The following is a 24414-nucleotide window of genomic DNA, read 5'->3' as shown; positions in this document are numbered from 1 at the left end:
CCATTTCCACTCAGTACTCTGTATGCTTGTGATTCCTGTTTAATGTCACATCTCCACACAAAAATGTAAAAACTTAAGAGCTTGACTAAGGTTTTGTTGAGAAGTGGGAAAAAGACAAAAAACAATAGGAAAGTAAGAAGCTGTGTGAATTGTGCCCAAAGAACCTTGAGCAATTGTATTATATTCTATACATAAAACTGTCAACTCTAGATTTAGTTTTTACCAAGATTTAAAAAGTAAAATTAAGAAAAAAGTATGAGATTATTACTAGGATACAATAAAGGTACAATTGAGTACCTTAATTAGTTTTTAACTATTAACTATTTTATTGAGCATCATAATCACACTGAATATAAAACTAGAACATCCATCCATCAGATTACGTCTGATTCCATCATAAAAAAAAAATCAACATTTAAAACTGTACTGGTTTTGGCTGACACCTTATCTTGACCCTGGTGAAAAGTTGTAGGATGAGCCCAGAAGAAGACTGGCACAAATTCGAATGCAATCAGCTGTAACAGTCTCGGGGAGATTAAGACTGAAGGGACAGCATTAGACTGTGACAGACCAGTAAATTTACACCACGGCATACCCAGAGGATATGCTCTAGAGATTGCCAACAAAGCAGAGGTTTTCTTTCGGAACTGTTAATGCTGATTTTCAAGCATAATTCAATAAGATGGTACACATAAAATATTACATAGTATTATTTTGGAAAGTATTATATAGGAAAAACTAAAAAGGGCAAAATGTAAATTCTACCTTTTACCTGCTTTTAACGTAACTGTGTTAATGTTTAAAATATGATCAGCAAACACACACATGTCCATCCAACACACAATTCTATATCTACATGCATTTTTCAACATAAAATGGCATGCAAGGACACACTGAAAGGGAAACAAGAAAAGAAGAGAGAATGTTCAGAATGAGAATACAGTATCACCACAATGAAATGTTATATGCCTTTAAAATCTCAATTTTTAATACCTACTCTTTTTTACGGAGTTTTGGGCTGATCAGATAAGATTCTTCAAAAGAATAAACACAATTAGATCTACTGGACCTCAGGTTAAACTTAATGTCAGGATGAACTACTGAGTGGGCAACTCAGAACCTACAGAAAGCAATATTTCTTAGTTCCAAATTATTGGGTGTGTCAAAACAAATCCAAAGGAACATCAACAGTAAATCAAATTAAGGAATATTTTTATCACAGAGACAAAAGTCTTTGGATCAAGAAAATCAAGTTAAATTAATTGTTTCCTTTAGCCCTGCAAAAGCAATACTAAGACAAAGTAATGTTTTCCATTCCCTTACAACACGGGGTTGCTGTCTGCTTTACTGAGAAGGGAGTGGAGATGATTCTGCTCTTAAGACAGGAAGGACATACAGTACTACGACCTCTTCATTCTTAACACCTGTCTGTAAAACTCGTGTACCTTTAAAATACTTCTGGCCGCCAGCACTTAAATTCCTGATTATTATTACTTCACCTTCTAACTCTTCTAAGTTTTATTTTTTTTCCATTCATGTTTAGAAGAATAAATCCAGAAAAAAAATGAAGAAAACATAAAAAAGCAGATATAATAAAAGTAAAGATTATACAAATCAATGACGTAACGTATATAAGTATCTAAGCAAATACGGTACATAAAGTTCTAAATAATTCTGACTATACAAGGCACAAACTTAATAGCTAATTTAAAAACTGAATACTCTCTCAAAGCTTACTGTAACCAATATTATTCACTAACATTATACACTAATGAAGAAGCATAATTGTGATTGTACACCACAATGGACACTAACCGCTATTGCTGTCTTAACTTACATAATCTTCTCTGCTTAGCTTTAATTAAGAAAATCTCATTTTCACTTTAGGAAATATAACCTAAGTTATAAGCAGCATGTGGATTTGAGGGGCAGAAACAAATCTCAGCTGCTAGTGAATGAATGAGTATGGCAAAACACTACTTTTAGACCAGAAACTTCCTTCAACAGGTTCATTGAAAATTTGTTACAATTGTTTTAAGACGTGGCTTTACAGATGTGACTCCTGAACATTGGGGATGGCACAGGGACCCGCAGACACTCTCCTCCGACATGCCTACCAGTCACAGCCATTCAACACTTCAAGCTCCACAGCCCTGGTGTGGACTGGATAAGCAGTACGTCTCTTTTCGAGATCCCTGTGGTCCTGCGGACACCTGACAAGTCGCAGGAGTCGCTGTCTCACCAAAACCCGAGAACAAAAGGGCAAACTAACGCCCCCCTACCCTGGCAACACTTATGAGAGTTCTGATTGAACCAGTGCTGTCTGAGCCCAAGGGGTTAGCCTGTACTATGCATTGTTGAACATTCTGCATTCGGCAGCCACAGGCAAATCATTTCTAACACAGATGATACAGTGCAGATATTCTGCTTATAGACCAGGTTCTGAAATAACCAGCAGAAACTAGAACATACACAGTGACAATGATAATACAATTACAGGCTACAAACTACTTGCAAAATTAGTTTTCCTTTTAATCTCTGCACAATATATTGTCATCCTTCTTTGTGTTCAAAACTGTGCAGCTCCTTGTTATCTATTTTGGAAAGTTCTTTATAATACTGTTATAATACTTGAGATAATATTTTGAGATTAAAAACCTCATTCAATCTGCCTAAAGCTATTTTATATTACTCCCCGTTATACTGTGAATATAAAACATAACACCTAAATATTTTGGAATCAGCTGTTTTAAGGTTGCTGAATTAAATTAGGTAGTGAAAGTGGTTTTATTACAGTATCTATCAAAACACTTGAAAAAGAGCCTAAAAGTGAAGGTTCTTATCATCACTGTTATGCACTTAGTACAAAGAGAAATTAAGGATGTCTGTGATAGTCCCTTGTTTTCAGAGGCTTGTGAAGGCCGGTGGGGAGAGTGATATTCTGTAACATGCTGCTTGTGAACAAGATTTCAGTTATCATTTCCCCTCGCAAAACACTTATGATCTAGAATTCATCTGTTTCAGGCCAGATCTCCAAACTCTTTTCCTCCTTGTACCTGAATTGGGCTAAAACCATGCTCCAAAACCATTTTAAAATCACAGAGAGTTTCTAAATGGTTATCCACATCCTTGTTGGACCTTCCCTGTGAAATCTCTTTTCAACAAGGACATTTGTCTGGTATTATAGTTTTTATTGAGTGATCAGTACCTGCTTCCCCACGCAATGCCTTCTCCACAGCTACTCCACGCTCTTCCAGCTGTCTCTGTTTCTCCTCAACTTGCTCCAGCTGCCTCTGGATTATCTGCCAAAAACAAACACACTTGCATATTAGCTGTACCCAAAAAGTTACATCCACCAGCTTCATTAATTAATGGCTGTAAAATCGACCATGGAGCTTTGAGACATGAGACATTGTGTGGCATTGTTAAAACGAATATCATATAATAAGAATAAAATAAGACCAGATATATTTACAACACAAGACAGATTCAGTGTAGAACCATTCCAAAAACAATATCCTGGATAAAATATTTACATACTGTATAAGTGGATTTATTATTTCTCTATTAATCACGAGACATAGTATCTATTATATCACATCTATTATAGTATCAGTCTCCCTTCCTTCAAAGGTTTCTAAGTACAGAGGTTATTAACACCACAGCCACTCTCTTGCTTGACATTCACTTGACAGGAAACCCAAATATCAGACATACACAGAAATAAAGGGAAGTAATTAAATTATGGTGTAAGCAAAAAAACACAAACCATCTCAGGGACACCTCACCCATCTGGTATAACACTGGTATTGTGAAAACTATGATATCTTAAATACGTTTTAATGAGAGCCATATTTCAAATACCAACTGATATGACTGTGGATATACTGAATGCATTTGCATTGAACCTCTTATTATAGAAAAAAACATAGAAAAAGAGCTATATTTAGGAGCAGACCTCTGTGGAAGAAGTCCAAACCAGGCAACAAAGTAGGAAGCATAATTAACGTAATGTGGTCGTCTCTAACGTGCTCTCTCACCCTTCTGAGCTAAAGCAGTAAATTGAGCGAGTTCTACTTTCCTGCAGACCAAACATCCAGCAATTCAGACTTCCTCTTTACGGATTTAAATCTAACGGGTAAGTTTGAATATGTAAGAGAAAGGAAGTGAATTTAGGGAAAGGGGGATTCATTTTTATTTTAGGAGGAAGGGATAAGCACAGCTTGTATCTCTTAGATGCATTATTATATTTATTATGGTTTGGAGACCATATGGTTTATTATTATTCATAACAAAGTGAGTTATTATTCATCATGTTTTAGTGAGCAAACTGTCTGGTGGATGGTATACAGTATTAGTTTCTCTTTTGGGTTTGTCTCCAATCGAATACATCCCAATTCAGCTGGGCCAGGAACAAAATCACCATGTGGCCTAAGTTGGAATACTGACTACAGGTATTTTACTGCGTATTTTAAATTGGTGGCAGAATTAAAACCATGTTTTTCAATTAAAAAAATACCTTCTAACTGGTAATAATTTTGAATTCCAAGCATCATCATCACACCTTTAATTATGAAAAAACACCGTGTTTTCCTGATTCAGCAGCTAGGAATAAGCTCTGAGATGGCGTATGCTGCTTCACAGAGGGAAGCAGTGAGTGAGGTAGCCAGACACGTACCTGGGCTCTGTGCAGGCGCTTGAGCTCCTCTTGCTTGGCCTGTCGCCGGGCAGCCTTCTGCACCCTCCGTGTCAGCTTGGCATTAAGCTCTTCCTCTGTGTACGCTTTCTGAAATAGCGTTTCGGAAATACTCAGATCAGCAGATTCCAACACCAATTCGCCTGCAACCTCTGTTGTACATTTTGGGACTTGTTGATCTGACATGGGTGGCCGGCTCTTAAAATTTAGCTTGGACCTCTACAAGGGAAAAACAAGACAGTACCTAAAAATTAAGCACACTGCAAATACTACCATTTGCAGCCCATGCAGAGTAATAAACGTAAAACACACTCAACGAGCTTCAGATAAATACTCCTTCTTGATTACTAACAGACTTTTCAAATCTTCACCAAGCATGTGCAACAAAGGATGGACAAAATACTGTTTGAAGAGAAAGAGAACAGGGTGGAGTTGGTTCTGCAGTTGCAAAAAAATCCAGTTGGTAAAAACACTATTCTGCTAAATTTAGGGTGGGTGCCCTTGCTGTCTTTTGGCCATTTGCCTTCAACAAAGTAATTTCAATATAAAAGAGAATAAAAACCTAAAATACTTTGTTCTGCAACTGGTTCTCAAATGCAAACTGATGTGAAAAATTTCAGGGGCAAGCCTCATGGCCCCCTACAAAAACACAAACATTATATACCCCTCATTTGTTTAAATGTTCTTTCTTTTTTTCCCTTCAATACGATTCATTCCGTTTCCTGAATCTCAACATGGCATAACATACAAATAGGTAAATGTATCTTACCTATGTATACCCTGGAAGGGTGCTGGATAAATGCAGCAATTCTGGAGGGACTTGGGAACCAGTAGTAGTAAACTGTGTTGCCCCACAAATAAATGTCAGTGTACAGTTTTCCACATGGGGAGTGTTAAGTGCAGCAATTCCAGAGGGATTTGGGAATTAAGTGTTGGTAAATGTGTGGGCACAAGGGAGTTGCGCCAGTAATGTGAGCAAAGGCAGAGGCTTCTGGGCACAAGACAGAGGGAGTGACAGCAGCTGTAAGTGTGAGCCCGGGAAGAGGAGCTGGCCAACCTGGAGAACAGGAGAGCACTGAACGTCTCAGACCCCATCTGGTGAAGCAGAGCAGGGATGTCAATGACTGGAGGCGGACATGAAGTCTGAGGGCTGACTGGTAAGGAGTGAGAGCCAGCAGCCAACATGAACGATTTCCACCGAGGAGCAGGGGTAGGCTCGGGGATCGAAAGGAGATCAAGGAAGAGGAGGCTCCCTGTGAGCTGCAGTGAGCAGCAGGAGGCTCCTTCTGAGCTGCAATGAGCAGCAGGAGGCACAGAATAGACTACAGTGATGACACTGAGGGCTGTCTACAGTATGGGATTCTGAGCCTGAAAGTCTGCAAGCTCAGACTGAGTGAGCATAAGAAAACAGTAAAACACATCTCATGTCCTAGTTTCCCCGGCGAGGGGAGATTTGAGATCACCACTCTCGGAGCAGAATGTAAAAAGGGAAAAGTTAGCGGCATGGTTTACCCAACACACTGTGACAGGTGTGGGAGTCACTGTGGATGTGTCTGGATCACGCTTCTCCGTGTTCAATGAAGAAACAATTAAATAATCAAATCCAAAATGGGATTAAGGACACAAAAAATGACTTAAAGGGCAAATTTAAACTTAATACTTGACAAATTTTACTTTTGGGATAAACTTTTGGGTTTTGGGTTAAATTTGGGTTAACTAAGAAGAAAACAAAAACGACTTTTGGTCTTAAGTCTCTAATGCAATTTTTCAGCTTGTTTGACTAATGCTAGGAACAAACTGTGGTGGGGAGGAATGCTTATATAAACAATTTTTATGCCTGATATTCTTTTGTTCCTTAAGTTACAAAAACACATCGTTTCTTCGAGAATGGAGTTGCTTAGATGACAAGAACTGAAAGACTTAGTAGGGGGCACACTTAATCTACAAACCTTTCCTACTGGAATTCCGACACAAAATTAGGTTTGGAATTTAAAAAGATCGTAAGCATTATATTTCTAAACAGTCCATGGCACATTAATAATAATCCCAATTCACTATATGAGAGCAAGAAAACTATAATGAACACTCAGTTTGCTAAGGATGGCTGCTGAGAATTTGGGGAAAAAAAAACTTTCACATTGAGATAAAATATATTTCAATATATGGCAACAGTATATATGAAATATTCCATCAAATACTAATTAAAAAAAATGATAAGCCATAATATCATATTGTGCTTACATCTTTCTCTTTCCTTTCATAAGTGTGCCATAAATTGTACCTTGTTAATTTGTATTAAGGTGACAAACACACTGATGTTCACATGTAAAATGGTTTTGTGTTCAAAATGGAACCATTAGGTAGCTTTAGCAAGAGGAATGTAAAAGAACAAGTTTCACTTAAATACTTAAAGCAAATTAATCTAATGTCAGTATTAATTATAACATTAAGAGCTTATCTGCAGGTCGATAGATTAACCGTTAGTGTGGTCAGACCTGGGGTGAAAACTGTTTCTTTCTGATGAGCCCTGGATGGTCTCTGAGGAATCTGTTTGAAATACCTTTCTTGGAAGCACAAATCATTTATCTTCATTCCTCAAATACTACAGCAGCACTTTTCAAAGTTTTATCTAGCAAAACACTTTACCACCTCCACAGTGAAACTCCAATAATTTCATTTTGTCAAAGGAAGCACAACCTCCCTACCTTCAATAACTCGACATTCATTTTATCATATAGTCTTTGCAGTTATAATTTGAAAATACTACCATAGCATTGTTCTCATATAGTGAGCCCCACAGCCAATAATAAATAATGAAGACAAAGGCAATAGAAAGAGACACACTGGGTTATGCTGCTTAAAGAAAAAGGAGAAAAATGAAAGTGATATTCCTTAGACCCTGTTATCCCTTTTCTGAGAGCATTGTTGTTGAAGGACAGACAGAGGTGAGTGTCTAGAAGAGATAGAAAAATTTGGACCATGAGCTTTAGAAGTTTAGAAGATCAGAGCACGTTTGTCCTTTGACATAAGATAGCAAAACCAGAACAGAGGCTCCCTCTCCAGTGAGTTTGCATGCATTTAGAAAGAATGGTTAGCCATACATGGTTAACATGTTGCGTGATGAACAGAACTGGTTAAAAATGCCGTGGTGCATGCATCATGTGTCAGCACATAGGGGATTGCACACACTACCTTTGATGTGTATGATCTCTTGAACGCCAAGGCGTGTGGAACGTAAACAGACTTTGGAAGACCAAAATACAGACATAAAGGAAACAAAAAAAGGGGGGAAACAAAACACAAACAAATGGTATGATTAAATGAGTTAATACAATGTTAAAGTAATTCCATATAGGTGGGTGCAAAAATTGAACCACAATCAAACAGAACACTCGATTTTCAAAAGAAGAGTATTATGATATACATTAGTACTCTAGTCACCCAAACAAAAGAAACCACTGGGATACAAAAGGTACTAAATTATCTAAAAAGATGCACAGGTTTTGTCAACAAGGGTCTTAAAGGGATTCTATCGTTTTTTTTCAAAGCACAGGTCAGTAGGAACATGACAGTACTGACAGTACATTGCACCATTCAGTGCAATATTCTCTCTAATCTTGTTCAGTCCAATACCCTCAGATTTATCTGAGGATATCACTGTCAGCAAATATGGAAATGTATTAAAAGGTTTTTAAAAGGACTGAACCAACATAAATACCTAAAGGGTTGAGTCACCCTGGTTATATTTAGTAGCTCTTCAGTTTGACACATTTAACACTTACACTTTTTTAGACCATCTATACACAGGGTATATACTGTACCTAAATACAGGAATATCTAAATCCTCAAGGATGCACAGAACCAGAATGGCATAAAGCAATTAAATACCCTTAAACTTAAGTGATGGTATTTTTTCCCTTCCCTTCCTCCTGTTTCTGATTTTATTGCTGACTTCTGTCTTTAAAGACGTTACACTGCATCTGTGAGCTAATTAACTAACTATAAATATGAAAACAAAAAAAAACATAAAATAGAGCTAAATAATCTCGATATCTAGTGAGCACTGCATCATTATGTACAATAAATGGATGAGTGATGACAAGGAGCAAACTCCTTGATAGGCCTGCTTAAACTGGGGCAGGCCTATCATAAATAACAGTTGTTATTTATGTATTTTATTTACTTGCCTTATAAGCAGGTTCCGACTGCAATTTCATCAAAACTGCTTAAGGGCAAAGACCCGCTTTAAGTGACTTTTTCATTTTATGCTTCATATCAGAGGCACACACTTCCAGTCCTGGAGGTCATCAATCTAGCTGGTGTTATAGGCCTATTTATATCTCCTGCACCTAAGGAACTGTGGAGAGGTGTTAAATTGCTCATGTCAAGCCAATTATTAGAGCAGTAAGGTAGCTAATCATTCAGGAGGAATGACAACCAGCACAGAATACGGCCTTGCTGTAAACAAAGTCTTTCCATTATTTCATCCAGATAGGGACCTCAGTAAGCATAAAACTGACCTTGTTTTCTCCTTTCATTAGTCATAGAAATGAAATGGCATTTGATTATAGTTTTAAAAGTGAAAAGTATAGTAATGAAATCGAGAGAAAAAAAATGATGAGGTCACACGGTAATCAATAAAACAAGACTGCCCAGAAATGCTAAAAGGCAAATATGTTTTAATGAGATAAAACTCCAGATTTCAAAAGTATATATATAGTAATGTCAAAAATCCTTAACAAGTCTTGTTGATAATTCAAGTTCGTGACCACTATGTAAATGAAGTAAACCATGCAGTGCTCATTATGTTTAAATGAAGAACATTAACTAAGTTAAAAATATTTGTAAAAAAAACAACCACATAACCACTTTATTTTATCTTTAGTTTACTACACAGAATATCTACAGGGTAAACTATTCACAACATTTGAATGTGACATTTGAAACAATACCATTCCACACAAGCTTGTCTGGTGTTTTCAGTAAAGAGATTTCAATATACCACTCTGGCTCTGAGCTCCTCAAATATAAAGCATGAATACTGTATCTATCCTGAGAATACAGCACATATGTCTATTCTGAAGACTACTGAGCAGTACATGAGACTTTTGGATTTCTGCTAAAAGCTCAAAATAAATTTCAGATTTTGCTTTATATTACACTGCTGGCAAAAGGATATGAACTGATAAAGAAAAACTGTTTTGGTTGCACAGAAAAGATATTCAGATCTTTCACTTCTTAGCTGTTCTTAATGAACATAGCTCAAAAGCAGTCACCTCATCTCCATTGTTATGTGATTATGGTCTTAAATGTTGCACCATTGTGTGTACATGTTGATCAATGAAATCAATAAAACTGTTTACCAAAAAATAACAAGTAATAATTATTTAAGCATTTCTTAAAAAAAAGCCAAAACTGATATTTCAATTACAATTTGGTGTCTGAATGAAATCCAAAAGAATTATTCCAGTTACTGCCCCTAACAATACCTCCTCTTTCTTCTTCTGCATGTCAGATACTAGGTCAAAGATGTCATGAATCCGCTAGAGAAACGAATAATTGAGAAGAAAAATAATGATAACATGAAGTACTTACAGGTACACGCATATCCCTAAAAGGTTTGTCAGACAAACAATTAAACATTAATGAGAACAGAACCTTAGAAAATGTAACATATATTCAGACACTGTAATAATGTCTGACCTTACCCAACTGCCTAAAATATACAAATGAATATAGAATATTACAGTTACAACAGGCTGTTAAAATGATAAAGAACACTACCACTGTTGTATACAGTGGTTACTTACCTTAAAAATATATGTTTTCATTGGGTTCTCAATTTTTTTTTCAGCCAGAAGGCAATGTACTGTTTTCTGAGGGTTTTAAAAGCAATATGTTTGTAACATTGTGATCTAAAGGTAGGATATGCCTTTAGTTGTCCATAAAAGCACACAGAGGAAATATAAAATACTGAAATGTCTCTAAATATTTTACTTATCCTGGAACAGTAATGTCTTAATGTATGATTTTAAGGGCTGAGAAGTACAATTTCCAAGTTAGGAGAAAACTTACATCAGATTTTGACTTCTGAGAAGATCTTTCCAGGACATCATCGCAAGACAGGTCCGAGTCTTCAGAGAAACTTAAATTTCTGCGGAGGTGGAGATCTGCATCATAAAAGGACAGGGAATTTTATGTAGATGGATGATGCAAACCGTGCATTTTTTAAGTGAAATTTGCAATGCTAAAAGAAATGTTTAAATCAAGAACTTGCAATCCTGCCTTCAGTTCTCACCTGCTGCCTTCGTAAGGGGTGAAACTCCCCTTTTCCCTGAATCTACGGTAGTGACACTGGAGGGGGTGCTGGGACAGGACTTATCATCCTTTTTTTTCTTGTCTTTCTTGTATCCAGAGAAGACTGTCTTCCAAAGAGACTTGTGTTTGGGAGCTTCCTCTGAGCCATGTTTGTCCGAGAGTCGACTCTCATTTTTGGGCTTCTTCTCCTTCTTGTTCTTCCGGGGAGAAAAGAGGGAAGAGCGCTTCTTGCTCTTTCCTCCTGTTGAGCCTTCAGAGGAAGCAACGGAGCCTTCATGGCTCTGCGTACCCTGCGGTGTTAAGAACCTTTCAGGCAACGTCTCAGGCTTTCGAGGTTCCATGGCCATTGCTGCAGATGTCTTCTGGGTCCTTGATGCCAGAGGAGAAATTTTGTAGCCAGAAGTCTCCACAGAAACGTTCCAAGCTACTCTAGGAGAGGCAGGCTTGGCTGTTTCCGTCTCTTTCATTTTACTGAGCTGCTTGGCCATGGCGTCTTTCAAGACCTGGCTCTTCACAGACTTCTCCCGTGCTCGCATTCGCTCCTCTGCGATCTCTTTGGCTTCTGGAGAGATAGCTGGGAGGGTTCGCTGTCGTGTTGTGCTGATGCTTCCAGAGAGGTTGGGTTTGCCATTCTCCATTGCTAAGGCTAAGTGAAGAGGAGGTTTATCTTTCTGTGGTCGGCTAGTTGGAGGGGTGTAAAATTTCTCTTGAAGGCTAACATCAGGTGACTTCTCATCATACGTATCTTCTACATCATCTGCAAATGGGATTTCGTCCACGCTCTCCACAAATGACTTCCGTACTTCATCTCGCTTTGATCTGCTCAACTCCCGGCGGGCTTCGGAGCTCACCAGCACTGGCGTGGGTGTCTGGGTTGGAGCTGGTACCACTGCTGGTACCTGCAAAGGTTTAGGACTTGGCTCAGGAACCGTATTCCAAGTGGCTTGATGCTTCTTATGCCGCAAGGTTGCAGGCTCTTCATTCTCTGGGGGTGGTGGAGGTGGGCTGGAAGGTGGTGTCAGCATGGTAGAGTCTGAGGTGTTGAAGCTCTCACTGGCTACAGTCTGAGTGTTAACCGTGCTTCCATTAAGGCCCAGACCTGAACTGCTGCTGAAGTCTTTCTTTTCTGAATCAGAACTCTTTGGTTCCTTCTCACTTGGTGATTTCAGTATTGAGGGGGATAGCTGTTGTCCCTCTCGGGTGGTGATGTTGAACCTCCGCAGGACTGGCTGCTGTCGGCTCAGATACACCTTCTGCTCTTCTGAAAGGTCTTCTGGAGTGTAGGACCTGGGGGACAAGGAATCAGGAGTGCCTGCTGGGATGATGCTTTCTTGGGCCCTGCTTCTCTCCAGAGGACTAAGACCCAGGCTCCTTCTAATCTCGGCACTCTTAATCCAAAACTCCTCTATGAGATCAGTTTTTTTAACAGACTCATCTTCCACTTGATTGGCAAGCTTCTGGGACTCCGATGCATCAGGTTCTGGGGTAGGTTTGGTCAGAGGAGTAGAGGTAACACCTGGTGTGGGCTGAGTTCGCACAGGAGATTCGGATGAAAGTGGTGAGGAGGCTTCAGTTGAGGGAAGAGGCTGGGAGCATATTGGAGTGAGAGGACTCCCAGCTGGAGTGGAAGGAGAAGGCTGAGTTTTTACTGGCACCTTTGGCACGATGGCTTCTGGCAGAGGAACAGGCTGAGAGCAGATAGGAAAAGCCGGGAGGGAAGGAGAGATCTTAGCCTGTGGAGTCTGAGAAACGTCTACAGCTTTGCCTTCATCTGGGATAAATGGTTCAGGGAAAAAGCGAATGTCTGTAGGTTTCTGTAGGGAAGATGCTGAAAATGATTTCTGAGCATCCTGGAAGGAAAGAAAATGATAACATTTACACTTAACAACCATCAATACCAAGTGTATGCAAGTGCATAATTACTCATTATTTAAATACATTTGTCGCTAAACAGGTAAGGATTATATCATTCTTATTATACAAGAACATTATTATTACGTATAATTTATACTTCTTATAGAAGTTCATGGCTTGCTCCAGAATTCCCTTACCTAGTTTTGTTATACTAATATATGCTGAGCCACTGGGCTATATTAGGTTATTTTAAGTAAAAGTAATGACATTATTGAAATAAGCGGGAGAAAATTAAACAAGCAAATACATTTAAAACTTCTCTTCCTTGACTAATATACCAAATGTTTACTTGGATTACTATTTTGGTGATTATGTCTAACCTAGACATGTCAAGACTGTAATAAAATAAAGCCAGATACAGCAAAACCTGTATATCTGTGTTTTAAAAAATAAATGTGAAATAAAAAAGTCTCATTCTGATTACAATATTGCAACAGCGGATCTTGTATATATATATTTTTAAATATATCACAGGTAACATTGGCTGCATTTAATCTCAAGATTAAGTAATCCATGAAAAAAGCAAGAAAAACACCTCTGATGCCTGCTCCTTTCTCCTGACAGGGGACAGTACATCATCACTGTGAGAGCGCACTGGGCTAACAGACGATTGTCCTTAAAAAGATGAAGAAAATAAAATGAAGTGATGATGATTCATTTTTACAAGTTGGGGATCACATTTTACATAAGCAATCTTATTTAAACAAAATAAGCATAGCACAAAACACAGGAAAAATCAATATTAGAAAATACATACTGGTATTTGAGAGATTTTGGAAAAGCAATTAGTGACAAAATTTATATTTTATTAGTTGCTAATCAGGACCACTTAATATATACAACGTTACGCATACAGTAAGTACTGTACTAGGGAATCAATATTGCGGATACACTAAGTCAATCCATGATAAAAAAGCTGCTTGCTCCCTGAATGGGATGCCAAGCCCTCGCAGGATGCATACACGGGTACAATCTGACACCAGTTAACCGCATCAGCAAGCATCTGAAAAGAAGGGAGGACACACCCACCCAAAGAAAACTACAGTATAACTCCACGAACTATAACAGGCACCGCAGTTCAGATTCGAACCCAGGATCAAAAAGCCGTAAGACGGCTGCTGCATTTTTCCTTTATTTCAACAACCTACCATCCAGTGAAACAGAATTAAAAAAAAAAGACTTTCAATGGATGGAGTATAGTGATAACAGAAAGAAAGACAAAAGTGCAAATGAGAAGCAAAGAGCAAATTGAAAATACTGAGTAAAAATAGTAAAATGTGAGCAGTGGAAATCTGTTATTCTACATTATTTCCTTCTAAAAATGAGGTGTTTCAAGTTAGACAGACATACGTTTGTTTTCTCACAGATTCCGCCAAAAAGTCAACTTAAAAGTCAATAAAAATAATATTATTACACATTTTAAGGGGAAATACGCCTGATTAGGCCACAAAAAAAAGATGTAAATCTTTTGGTCAGTAATGTGACTATCACCCCAAGGAGACTGATAAAGATTAAGATTTTGGAGTGCGATATACCAGTTAAAGAAAGCCTGGGGTATATAGGATATCCTATTTCTTATTTCCATTCAGAACAGATTCTCTTCTGGCACTCTCAGTTACACTGATATTTTACCCAGGCTGGACACTCTTCCGTGGCATTCAGACTCTTCCCCCTCCTCCGGCCCTGTCTCCTTGCCTTCAAGTCGATGTAGCCGAGCTTCTGCCTCCGCGTCTGAGGGAATGTCATCTGTCAAAGAGCAGCCGATTCTTACTGCAAAGCATCCTGGACTGGGACTCAAAGTAGTGCACTGTAAGGCAAACGGGCCTCTTTCTGAACTCACAGCTCAGCAGTCCTGCTACCCCATGCCCTGTAAATCATTGTACTGCACAAGCATCTTTAAAGCACAGTAACTTACTTTGCTGTACAGTATTTTACCTCACCACAGTCGGCCACCAAAATGATGCATGAGGGGTAAAATATTTTAATTATTTTTAGAGGCAAAACATTCGTATGTGCCAATGCTGCACATCTGTGATTTCACCACAGTGCTATCAACATGCTGATCACCCTGTTAGTTGGGCTCTTGAAGCTCTCTGTGCTCCACATGCTTACAGCTCTGCTATTTTCTCTTTATTTCACATTAATCTTGAACATGGTGCAGCAACAATCTTGAGAGATCTTTAAATTGGAAAGGATGGTGTCCAAAGCTACAAAAATTGTTGGCTCCCTTCCATTTCGTATCTCTACTCAAGTCGCACCTCCAATCATGCCAAAAAAATCATTTCAGATCCCTCTGATCCATCTTAAAATCTCTTTCAGCTTCTCCCTTCTGGAAAACATTTCAAATCCTTGCTCTCGAGGACTGCCCACTTCAACCTCAGTTTTTTCCCCACTGCCATACAAACTTTGAATTCACGTTGAACTCTGAATTTATAATTATGCTGTTACATGGAAAGTTGTATGTGATGATGTTGTTTGTCTTCTGTCCTATTTAAATTTGTATTGTATATGTTGAATGCACGTTTCATCTGTGTTCTTTGCTGTACTGAAGCCAATTCCACCAACTATTGTTGTGTGGCAATAAAGAATAAACCAAAAGTAATCTTCAGAGATTTTTAGAAAAGGCTCGGAGACATCGTGTGAGTACGTAATTTGAGGCAGTGCTCCCGGTACACAAGCTCCTATTACACACCCTCATCCAGCTCGGTGCCGGGCTCCACATCAGGGCTCCCTGCTTCAGCCTCTGGGTCATCATCTTCCTCACAAGGGCCTGGACGAGGAAGAGGGGGGGAACAGTCAGCTCAACCCGTAGCACAGGGGCACCACAACAAGACCGCCGGCACATGGTGGCCTTCAAATTGACAAAATTGCTTGGAGGCAAAGCTTAGCCGAGGCTACAAGCTGCAAGGCTGAAAACACATTCCTGACACTCGAACAGACCAAGAAGCTGTACTTGTGACGCAGATTGAGAAATAAAAATAAAATATGATAAAAATATAAAAAGCATTTAGTAACACAGAAAGTGAGCATAAAGTCAAAGACAAACTAAACACAGACTGAAATAAATAATGGATAAATACAGTGAATGACAAAAAAGGGATGATTTAAATAAGCTCTCTTGAGCATTACATTTCCCATTTTAAATACAAGATGAAATCGTCACAGGAAAACACGGTTAATCAGCTTGACAAGTATTACACATACTAAAACCTACTGTTTCAACAGAAACTGTATTCATCTTTAAAAAATTCAAAAACTCATATTTGGTTTGTATAAGAATTTAAATGTGTGTGTTGGCGCATGGTATCTTTGTATGGACTGTGTCATGTAAAAGGTCATTTTAATTATAAAATAAAATGTGCACGTGTTCACGTTGTTGACTCAGTCTCTTAAAAACTAAGCTGAAATTAGGGCATTTTTCTGTTCACATCTTTTTACTGTTATACTGCAAAAAATATCCTCTATAATGGAGGGTTTCCAAAAATAATTCTGTATTAGTTCTCACCATTCAAATTTGTAACATTATATTTTAATTCATGTTTAACTGACAAAACGGTGCTAGAAATGCCATGCAATAGACCATATTGCACTTCAAAATAAACTAAGGCTATAATGAAACAAAAACAAACTAATGAAAATACTAAATAATATACCAACCTCGGTACTCCATAGTATAGGATAAAAAGAAAAACACTAATATGTGCTTAAATAACATTAGTTGGTTAGGAGCATGCAAATATCCATTTATCCTGGAGAAATGGATGATACTTAAATTTATTGTGCTGTTAACTGCAGGAGTGTTAATTAAATGAGCAAATGCATGAAAGTTTTCTCCTTTTCAGGAAACATGGAAGAGTGGGTGATCCCATTGTAAGAAAAAAAAACTTTTTTCTTACTGATTTGCAAATCAGTTCTACTTCCACTTAGCTCTTTACCTGCTTTTTAAAAGTTAAAGGTGTTGAAAAGTTTAAAAAAACAACCGTGCTATGGAGACAGGAAACGCTAAACACCATGTTAAACAGCTCCAGGTCTGCAGTGTATTTAAAATTAATATCTGTTGACGTCTATGAACCCTAGATACATGAACACTGACAAAAAAAGGTTGTTAGGATGGCCAGCAGCACAGTTTTGAAGAAGCTTTCCCACAGCGTGCTTGCTCTTAACTCTGTGCTAAGCAGCGACACTGCGTCAATACTGCTCCTCCGCCACAAACCCCACCAAGCCTCACAGCTGGTTTATCACAAAGCTGGGTCAGACCAAAGCACATGGCTTCATTGCGAAACAGGACCCCTCATTCCATGACGGTACCTCTAAAATGAAAATTGGTGAACCACAAAAAAGGGCATCCCCAAAAAAAACACAATTACTGTTCATTGTGTTCATTAGAGTGTCTCGAAATATTGAACAGTAGTCTAAAAACTAGATTAATAGATTAAAAGTCTAACAGAAGTTTAGTATTTGCATAATTGATTAATTTATTAAGATGAAGCTTAATACATAATTTAGATATTTTACATAATTTAGAAAGGAACAGGTTTTCTTGCAATGTGTCTCAGATTGAAGTGAGATTTAGAGGTTGTTGCCAATTATATTTTGCCAAGAGCCAAAGCAATATAATTATTTATATTTATATATAAAATATAATTCTTAATGCCAAAGCAGTGACATTAGGTATGTTATGTTTATATTGGCTTTTTTTCAAGGACGCATTGCTTAAAAAATATATTAGAAATACAAAAATATTTCCCAAAGGCAGAGAAGGACATAATCCTTTCCTTTTAAAATGACACCTCAGGTGCAAAACTGTTTATTCTTTTAGGACCTGAGAAAACTATTATATATACATTTTATATATACAATATTTATATATATATAAAATATCTAGAATACTGTGGTAAACTTCTGATACATGACTTTTTGCCAGTTCCATGCTAATCTGCTTGATGGTTAGGTTTTGCTGTAGTACTACTTAGTGTGCTGAAGTGACACACTGGCACAGTAAATACTATATACAGTAAATACAATTATAGCTAAGAAACATAATGAATACTGTATGAGGGGGGTGTTTGGTCTGACCCTTGAAAGTTACATTTATATATATAAATCGATGCCATGCAGTTTGAATGCTGCATAGCGTGGCATGCTCTTATCTCTGTGCTGCCATGCACTAACAAAAGGCAAAATGAAAACAAAACAGAGGCAAAACTCTGCGCTGCGAACAGTTCACACAGTGCTACCTCCGGACATCGTCTCCAGCCAGGCTCGCACTGCGTCTTGGCGGTTTGATGGAGTGTCGAGTGCTGAATTTAAAGAAAACCAAAACAATAAAAACAGAAAATAAACAATGGGCCAAGGGAGTTCGCAAAACAAAACGATGGCCTGAAACCAAAATGAAAGGGATATGTACAAAGAAACTTGGGTGAAATTAAAAGACCCTTATGCAAGGTGTCTTTTTTTTTTTCCTTCTGGGCCAACCAGAAAAAAAGTCTCCTGGTGGTATTCTTGAATCAGCCCTTCCAATGACAGCCACACTGTTACCATGGAACACCATTTCCTTCTCCCTCGTTCCTTTTGTCCTCCGGACAATTTGCTCATTTGCAAAGACACACGGCACAAATGCTGACGCAAAATAACTGCTCAGACCATGGTGAACAGAAACGAAAACATGAATAAAGAAGCAGTTAGTTTTGGATGCATGGGGGAGCACAGTTTTAATGACGACATTCGGCATCGCTCTAACACGCTAGAGACATAAATTTTCATGGCAGATGACCATGAATCTGAGGTGCTCGGTTGCCTTGGACACCTGGACGGTTACCTGTGGAACGGGAGGGCTGGGAGGCTGAAGTCCCCTCCCTGTCCCCCTCAGACCGAATGTGTGTCCAGTGCACGTCTGCCTGAATCTCCAAGGGGTCTACAGGCTGTAGTATTTGCTGGATGCGGAGATTCCTGGCTGATTGGAGGTCATTGTTTTAAGGTGTTTTATGGTTTTGTGGTCGTTGTTTGACAAGAGGAGAAAGACAGCCACATGGCCACCCCCCAGAGAGAGCAGAGTTCCAGAAAAATGAAAATATGAGGCAGGACAGAATGGAGAAAGAAGGGAGAGAAAAGCAAGGAAGAGGTTAAAGTACCAGCCTAAACAACTGAAATAAAAAGTCATTTCATCATACATAAGGAGGGAGCCATCATATTTCCCCAGAACTCAAGTGTCTGTGCTTAGAACCACTATGATCTGCTGACAGGCAGTTGAACTGATTTTATGAGCTTTTTAAGGTCATAGTGAACCAAATTATTGGAAAAAAAACACATTATTGCTAAATAACAATCCCATCCAGACATGAAACAATAAGATCTATTGTGGTCTAAGCTTGCATTAGAAACCATCCAATACGTCAATAGCGATTTTGGTACTGTACAAGTTGTAATTATATTTGACTTTTAAGGCTTATTTACCTTTTCACGATTGTCGTAAAACTATATAATGAACACCAACTTACAGTACATATCTTAAACTTTTTCTACTGTATAGTACTTTACATTTTGCATTAAAGAACTGCCAATGTCAGAGGCATGATCTTGTAGTCAAAAGTCTATTAAAAGCTACTCAAAAGTGCAATGACAAAAAAAATAGAACTCAAATGTTTTTCTGAAAAAAAATAGACTGATTTTGAAGTAAAGTTATAGAGGCACAATTTTCATATATGGAGGGAGCACTATTATCTTCTATTACAAAAGAAAATAAATTGCAAGAAAAATGTCAAATACAGAGCTAGAAACATGCAGACTATTTCAAATTAGTATGTTCTAATATTTATCTCATAATAGCACTGAAACATAACAAAACAGTCTCCTGTGTACAATTCTGGGCTTACCCAATCATGTGGCTGATATTGGACCAGGTAGACTTTCACCAAGACTCTGGTTATTATAAGAACGATTGGTACTGTCATATTTGGAGGGATTGTTATGTTTTACATAACAACAGAAGACCCTTTCATACAAAATGTAAGATTTTAGCATATTTGAAAAAAAAAAACATTAAACAGAGATCTACCTTCCTTCTAATCATGACTGTCAGTGTCAATAATTCAGCTGACCTTTTGTCAGAGAAAAATATGTCTCTTTACATCCATATATCTCTTCATATTGGATTTGACATGTACAAAACATGCCAGACAAGTCTGAATGAAGTTATTTTAACTTACTTAGAAGACAGGAGAAAAATGTGCCGTTGAAGTTACAAAAACAAGAACACTAGCTTTCTATTTGTAATTTTCTATTTATAACTTCCTATTTATAATGTTATCCTACAACCGTCAGTTCTGAAGTCATTCACAATGACTCATTCATCTTAAACTGCTGCTAAAATGTTTCAATACAAGCTCAATTGCCTTTGGAGTCACTTTACATTTCAAAATGTGAAAAGCATGCTTCATCATTTGCTTCAGACACAAATTAGATGGTTAGTACTAAATCTACGCGATTCAAACTAAGGCTGTGCTACGCACCAAATCATTTCTGTAACATCTCATCATTGCTCACAGAGATGATCGCCAGACCATACTGATTTTTGCTTGGTTTGGTATTCCTGTGTCAAGATTGTGCTTTTGTCTGAGGCAGAGCCTCTTCAATCTGTTCTTTTCCATAATAAATAAAAAAGAACAGGACTATCTCTAACAAATGTGTAACTCAGCAGTTAAACTTTTATAGAGTTTGACATCTTTTAAGTCATCTAAGTAGTACAACTATACAATAATAAAGGATACCAATACAATTTCAGTAACTTGGCATAATTTAAGCAGTTTCATTGAGACCATTTCTGGTGATTTTACACAAGAATCCACATATATTTCTAAAGAAATAGCTTTTTACATTTTCTCTAAATCAAAAGATTGAAAATGTCTTTTGAAAATCAGTACTGCAGAAATAAGCTTAGCCACTGCCCCCACCTTAATAAAACTGTTAGCATACCACTCCTTCAAGTCGCAGTACTTTACTCATACCTTTTTCTTACCTAAAACACAAGAGTGTTTACCTTTGTCATGACACTAACTGTCTTCATTGTTTTTTTTCTTAATTCAGATGCACAGCCTCTCAAAAATCAGAACATCTGCATTTTGAAAAGGGAGCAAGCTAAAACCTTTAGACACAATTTCATCGGACTTAATAGAATTGATCGGTTTCATCTGTTTTCATTTAAAAAATATTTGTTGGCCTGTCAGACAATTTAAATATGCTCCTAACATCACCTTTAAAGGGGAACTGCAGTCTCAATTTTTTACACTGTTTTTTGTAAATCTTGGTCACAAAATAAATTGACAATTGTCAAATGTAAAATTAAGCACAAAATTGACTTGAAAAAGTACTGTAAATCGCCATGTTGTCATATACCCATGTTCTCGCCCCAGGCAACAGCAACAGTTCCCATGAATTGGGACGTGATGCGGCCCTTGCTGCTCGCTAGTCACTGTAATGACTAATGCAATATGATGTACGAGCAAATAAGTACAGGATGTGCAGCAGATATTTCACCTCAGAAATATCCCAACATGATCTGCACGCAGAGTTAAAAATAAGTAGCATTTGTTGGCAAAACCGTCTCGAAGTCGACAGCAATATTTCTATTGGATTAAAAGAGATGTATTCGCAAGCCTGCTTGTTCACCATGGAAGAAGGCCGCTCCACATCACCGGACGTTTTCTTTACCTCGTTCTGAATCATAGAATATAATGCTGTGCACACCTGGAAATTGTATCCATGTTGTGAAATTTAAAGGTTTTACAAATTGCTGTGTACATTTTAATTTTACTGTGGTTTGAAATGCACTCATCGATGCCAACTGTTTCTAAGCCTGAAATATTAAAAAAAGCATTGCAGTTCCCCTTTAAATCAAGGTGGCAGCTTCAAATTCATCATAACATATTCACTTGTTCAAAACTGGCGATGTTAATACTTTGCAACCAAAACAAAATAAATGAAAATGGCTAGTCGTTAAAGGTGCCTTCACACATGGCAGGAGCGACTGAATTAAAAATGAAACAGATCCACAGGCAAAGGTACCTTTAAACGTACCCGTGTCCTCTTCATCTTTGAGGTTCTCAAGCCACAGCCCTAACTGGAGTTCCCTGTCCCAGGGGCAGTACTCCCCCTCTGCCAGCAGGGGGAGACATCACCCCAATAAAAACCCACAGACAGAAGAGGGAGGTGAGTGTGCAGCACAGACATGACGGGAGGCAAGGAGGGAAACAGCAAGGAGAAAGACAAGAAGGTGTGAAAACAATGTTACTACAAGTGGACCTCCTAATCTTTTGCATGGCTGTCAAAAGATTACCAGAAACCAAAGTTTCACAAAAGTGGGTATAGTAAGTAGATAAGGGGGGGAGCTTTTTATCTCTAAACAAATCCTTTTTGTGAAGTGAAAGCATGTTTTTGAATCATTCATTACGTGCTATGTAAGGGCAGCGGGTACAAAACTATGACTTGTGCCTGGGCATGCTTTCAGTAGCAATAGTTCCCTTGCGATCTTTGGGAACAAATATTTAGTTCCATTTAACTCCAGTTTCCATTTAGTTGCACTGTCTTTACTCTGACCCCATCCTTCCCCCATTAATGCTTCTTCCTACATTTGAAATGCAGGTCAGGTTCCAAGGGGGAAAGGCAGGGAGTTTAAATGCGATGTAGAAATCAGGCCATAGATCACAGAAAACATATCAAAGACACACTTATTGTATTGTATATTCCCGGTGTCTAATTCGTTATTCAAATCACTTTTGCTTATGGAAACAGTGACCAAGTGACCTTTCAGGGGAACAGCAAATACCCTAGTTCTGATACAAACTAGAAAGTGAGTAAATGGAGGGAGAATTTACAGAATGAAAACACGTACACTATGAAAAGATTCATGACCAACGTGAAGAAACATTAAGAACAGCTGCATGTGGGTCAAATGAAATAGCCTATTTAGAGAACTCTGTACACAGAAAAGGCAGCACTTTAAGGTTAAAATGTTGCTGTCACTTCCATCAAATGTTTTTGACAAATAAAGGGCAGTCAAACCCCATCACTAGATTTCACATTCAAGACACACAAGCAAAATGAAAAATTCATACATTTAACCTTGGTATGGGCAAATAGTATGAAAATCATATTTAAGGTTAATTCTTGCTATTGCTATGAGTTTTCTGTTTTATTTTTTAAATCGTGTATGTCCAGGAAATGACCATATTTATTGCTCCTAAGACAATCAGCATTACTCTGGAGCAATTCTATAATAGAGTATTTAAGGATGTTTCAACCCATATAAAAACACAGTTAGAGACAGCAACACAAACCTCTTTACATAAGAAGAAAATGTCACACTGTGAGTGAACATCCCTTCAAGCTATGACAAAAGAGTCATGGGATTCGGTCACTACCAAAATGTACTTCAAAAGCAAACCTCTGATTAACATATGGATTACAACTTTTAATTTAAGCCTTTGGACAAACACTGAAAGGTCATAAACATACATATCCAAGCTTTGAATCACAGCAGTGATAAAAGGTTTACATTTTTTTTTGTTTACCTTCACTAGATTCCTCCTCCTCCTCTTCATCTTCTTCCTCCTCCTCCTCCTCTCTGCCGGCCTGAGCCTGTGGGTCTCCTGTCACTTCTGTCTCCACTTTACCCTTTAGACGGGCATGGAGCCTCACAGCCTCTCGCCACGGCACCCCGCCCAGGTCTGAAGCAGGGTTATCTTCGTCTTCCTCTTCCATCTCTGACTCTGAGCTACTGTTGAAAAGAACATTGAGAGAGTGAAACCCTTAGCCCTGACCCCCGAGAAGAAAAACCTCCAGCTTCCCCAGAGATGCATTTAGAGACCACTGTCATCGTTGACCACATATATGACTACTAGTGTCCACCAGAGATTACAGCCATACCTCACACACTATAGCTTACAGCATGGTAGCATCGCTACTAATTACAATGTGAATGTGCACAAAGGTTGGTCTTTGTGAGGGTGTAAGGGTTACAGTGCAAGAGCCAGTTAGTAGAATAGACCAAGGCTGGTAGTAGTAGTAGGAACGCAGGTGAAAGAGGTGGTGGTCAGTGTCTCAGTGCAATCTCAGGTTTAGAGTTTATTTAGCGGATGTCCTTATTACAATCAGCTAATAAAAACAGGGACCTTCTGGACCTATAATTTCCATCTTATAGGAGGGTGTGGCAGGCCGCTGAAGAATTCTATTATTTGTCAATAGAAACAGAGGGTGATCAGAAACTAATGGTGCATCAATTCGCTCTGTAATATGGGGGCAGAATTAGTCATGTTTGAGAATAGACAGGGTTTCCACATTGTTAAGTTTATGGTTGGGTTGGGAGTTTGATAGTCTGGGGACAATGCTGAAGAATTCCTCTTGGTGTATAACATGCAACATAAATAATACAGGCTGCACAGTCCAGCGCTGCCGTCACTGATTTTGAACGTGTTCTGATCCCTGGAGCCACA

General features: G+C 38.2%; 1 protein-coding gene across 28 annotated transcripts in view; it reads right to left on the bottom strand.

Annotated features, from left to right (window-relative positions):
- mical3a (microtubule associated monooxygenase, calponin and LIM domain containing 3a) overlaps window positions 1-24414 on the bottom strand; it is a 140295-nt gene that overhangs the window by 15522 nt on the left and 100359 nt on the right. For 15 of the 28 annotated variants that reach the window (XM_015353158.2, XM_069192169.1, XM_069192163.1 and 12 more), the window contains 13 exons: window positions 23494-23699; window positions 21989-22078; window positions 18747-18881; window positions 18166-18228; window positions 15621-15698; window positions 14561-14674; window positions 13464-13543; window positions 10995-12864; window positions 10772-10866; window positions 10186-10239; window positions 7889-7939; window positions 4679-4786; window positions 3209-3302 (listed from right to left, as the gene is read on the bottom strand). In XM_015353158.2, coding sequence (XP_015208644.2) covers window positions 3209-3302; window positions 4679-4786; window positions 7889-7939; window positions 10186-10239; window positions 10772-10866; window positions 10995-12864; window positions 13464-13543; window positions 14561-14674; window positions 15621-15698; window positions 18166-18228; window positions 18747-18881; window positions 21989-22078; window positions 23494-23699 — 3038 coding nt within the window. The remainder of the gene's footprint in view (window positions 1-3208; window positions 3303-4678; window positions 4787-7888; window positions 7940-10185; window positions 10240-10771; window positions 10867-10994; window positions 12865-13463; window positions 13544-14560; window positions 14675-15620; window positions 15699-18165; window positions 18229-18746; window positions 18882-21988; window positions 22079-23493; window positions 23700-24414) is intronic. The other 13 variants (XM_069192175.1, XM_069192172.1, XM_069192183.1 and 10 more) reach the window with 11 other exon arrangements.

The sequence above is a fragment of the Lepisosteus oculatus genome, chromosome 7 (genome assembly GCF_040954835.1).
Source record: "Lepisosteus oculatus isolate fLepOcu1 chromosome 7, fLepOcu1.hap2, whole genome shotgun sequence".
Taxonomy (NCBI): domain Eukaryota; kingdom Metazoa; phylum Chordata; class Actinopteri; order Semionotiformes; family Lepisosteidae; genus Lepisosteus; species Lepisosteus oculatus.
The sequence above is the reverse complement of the archived record's forward strand: the minus strand, read 5'-3'. Positions and strand labels throughout refer to the sequence as shown.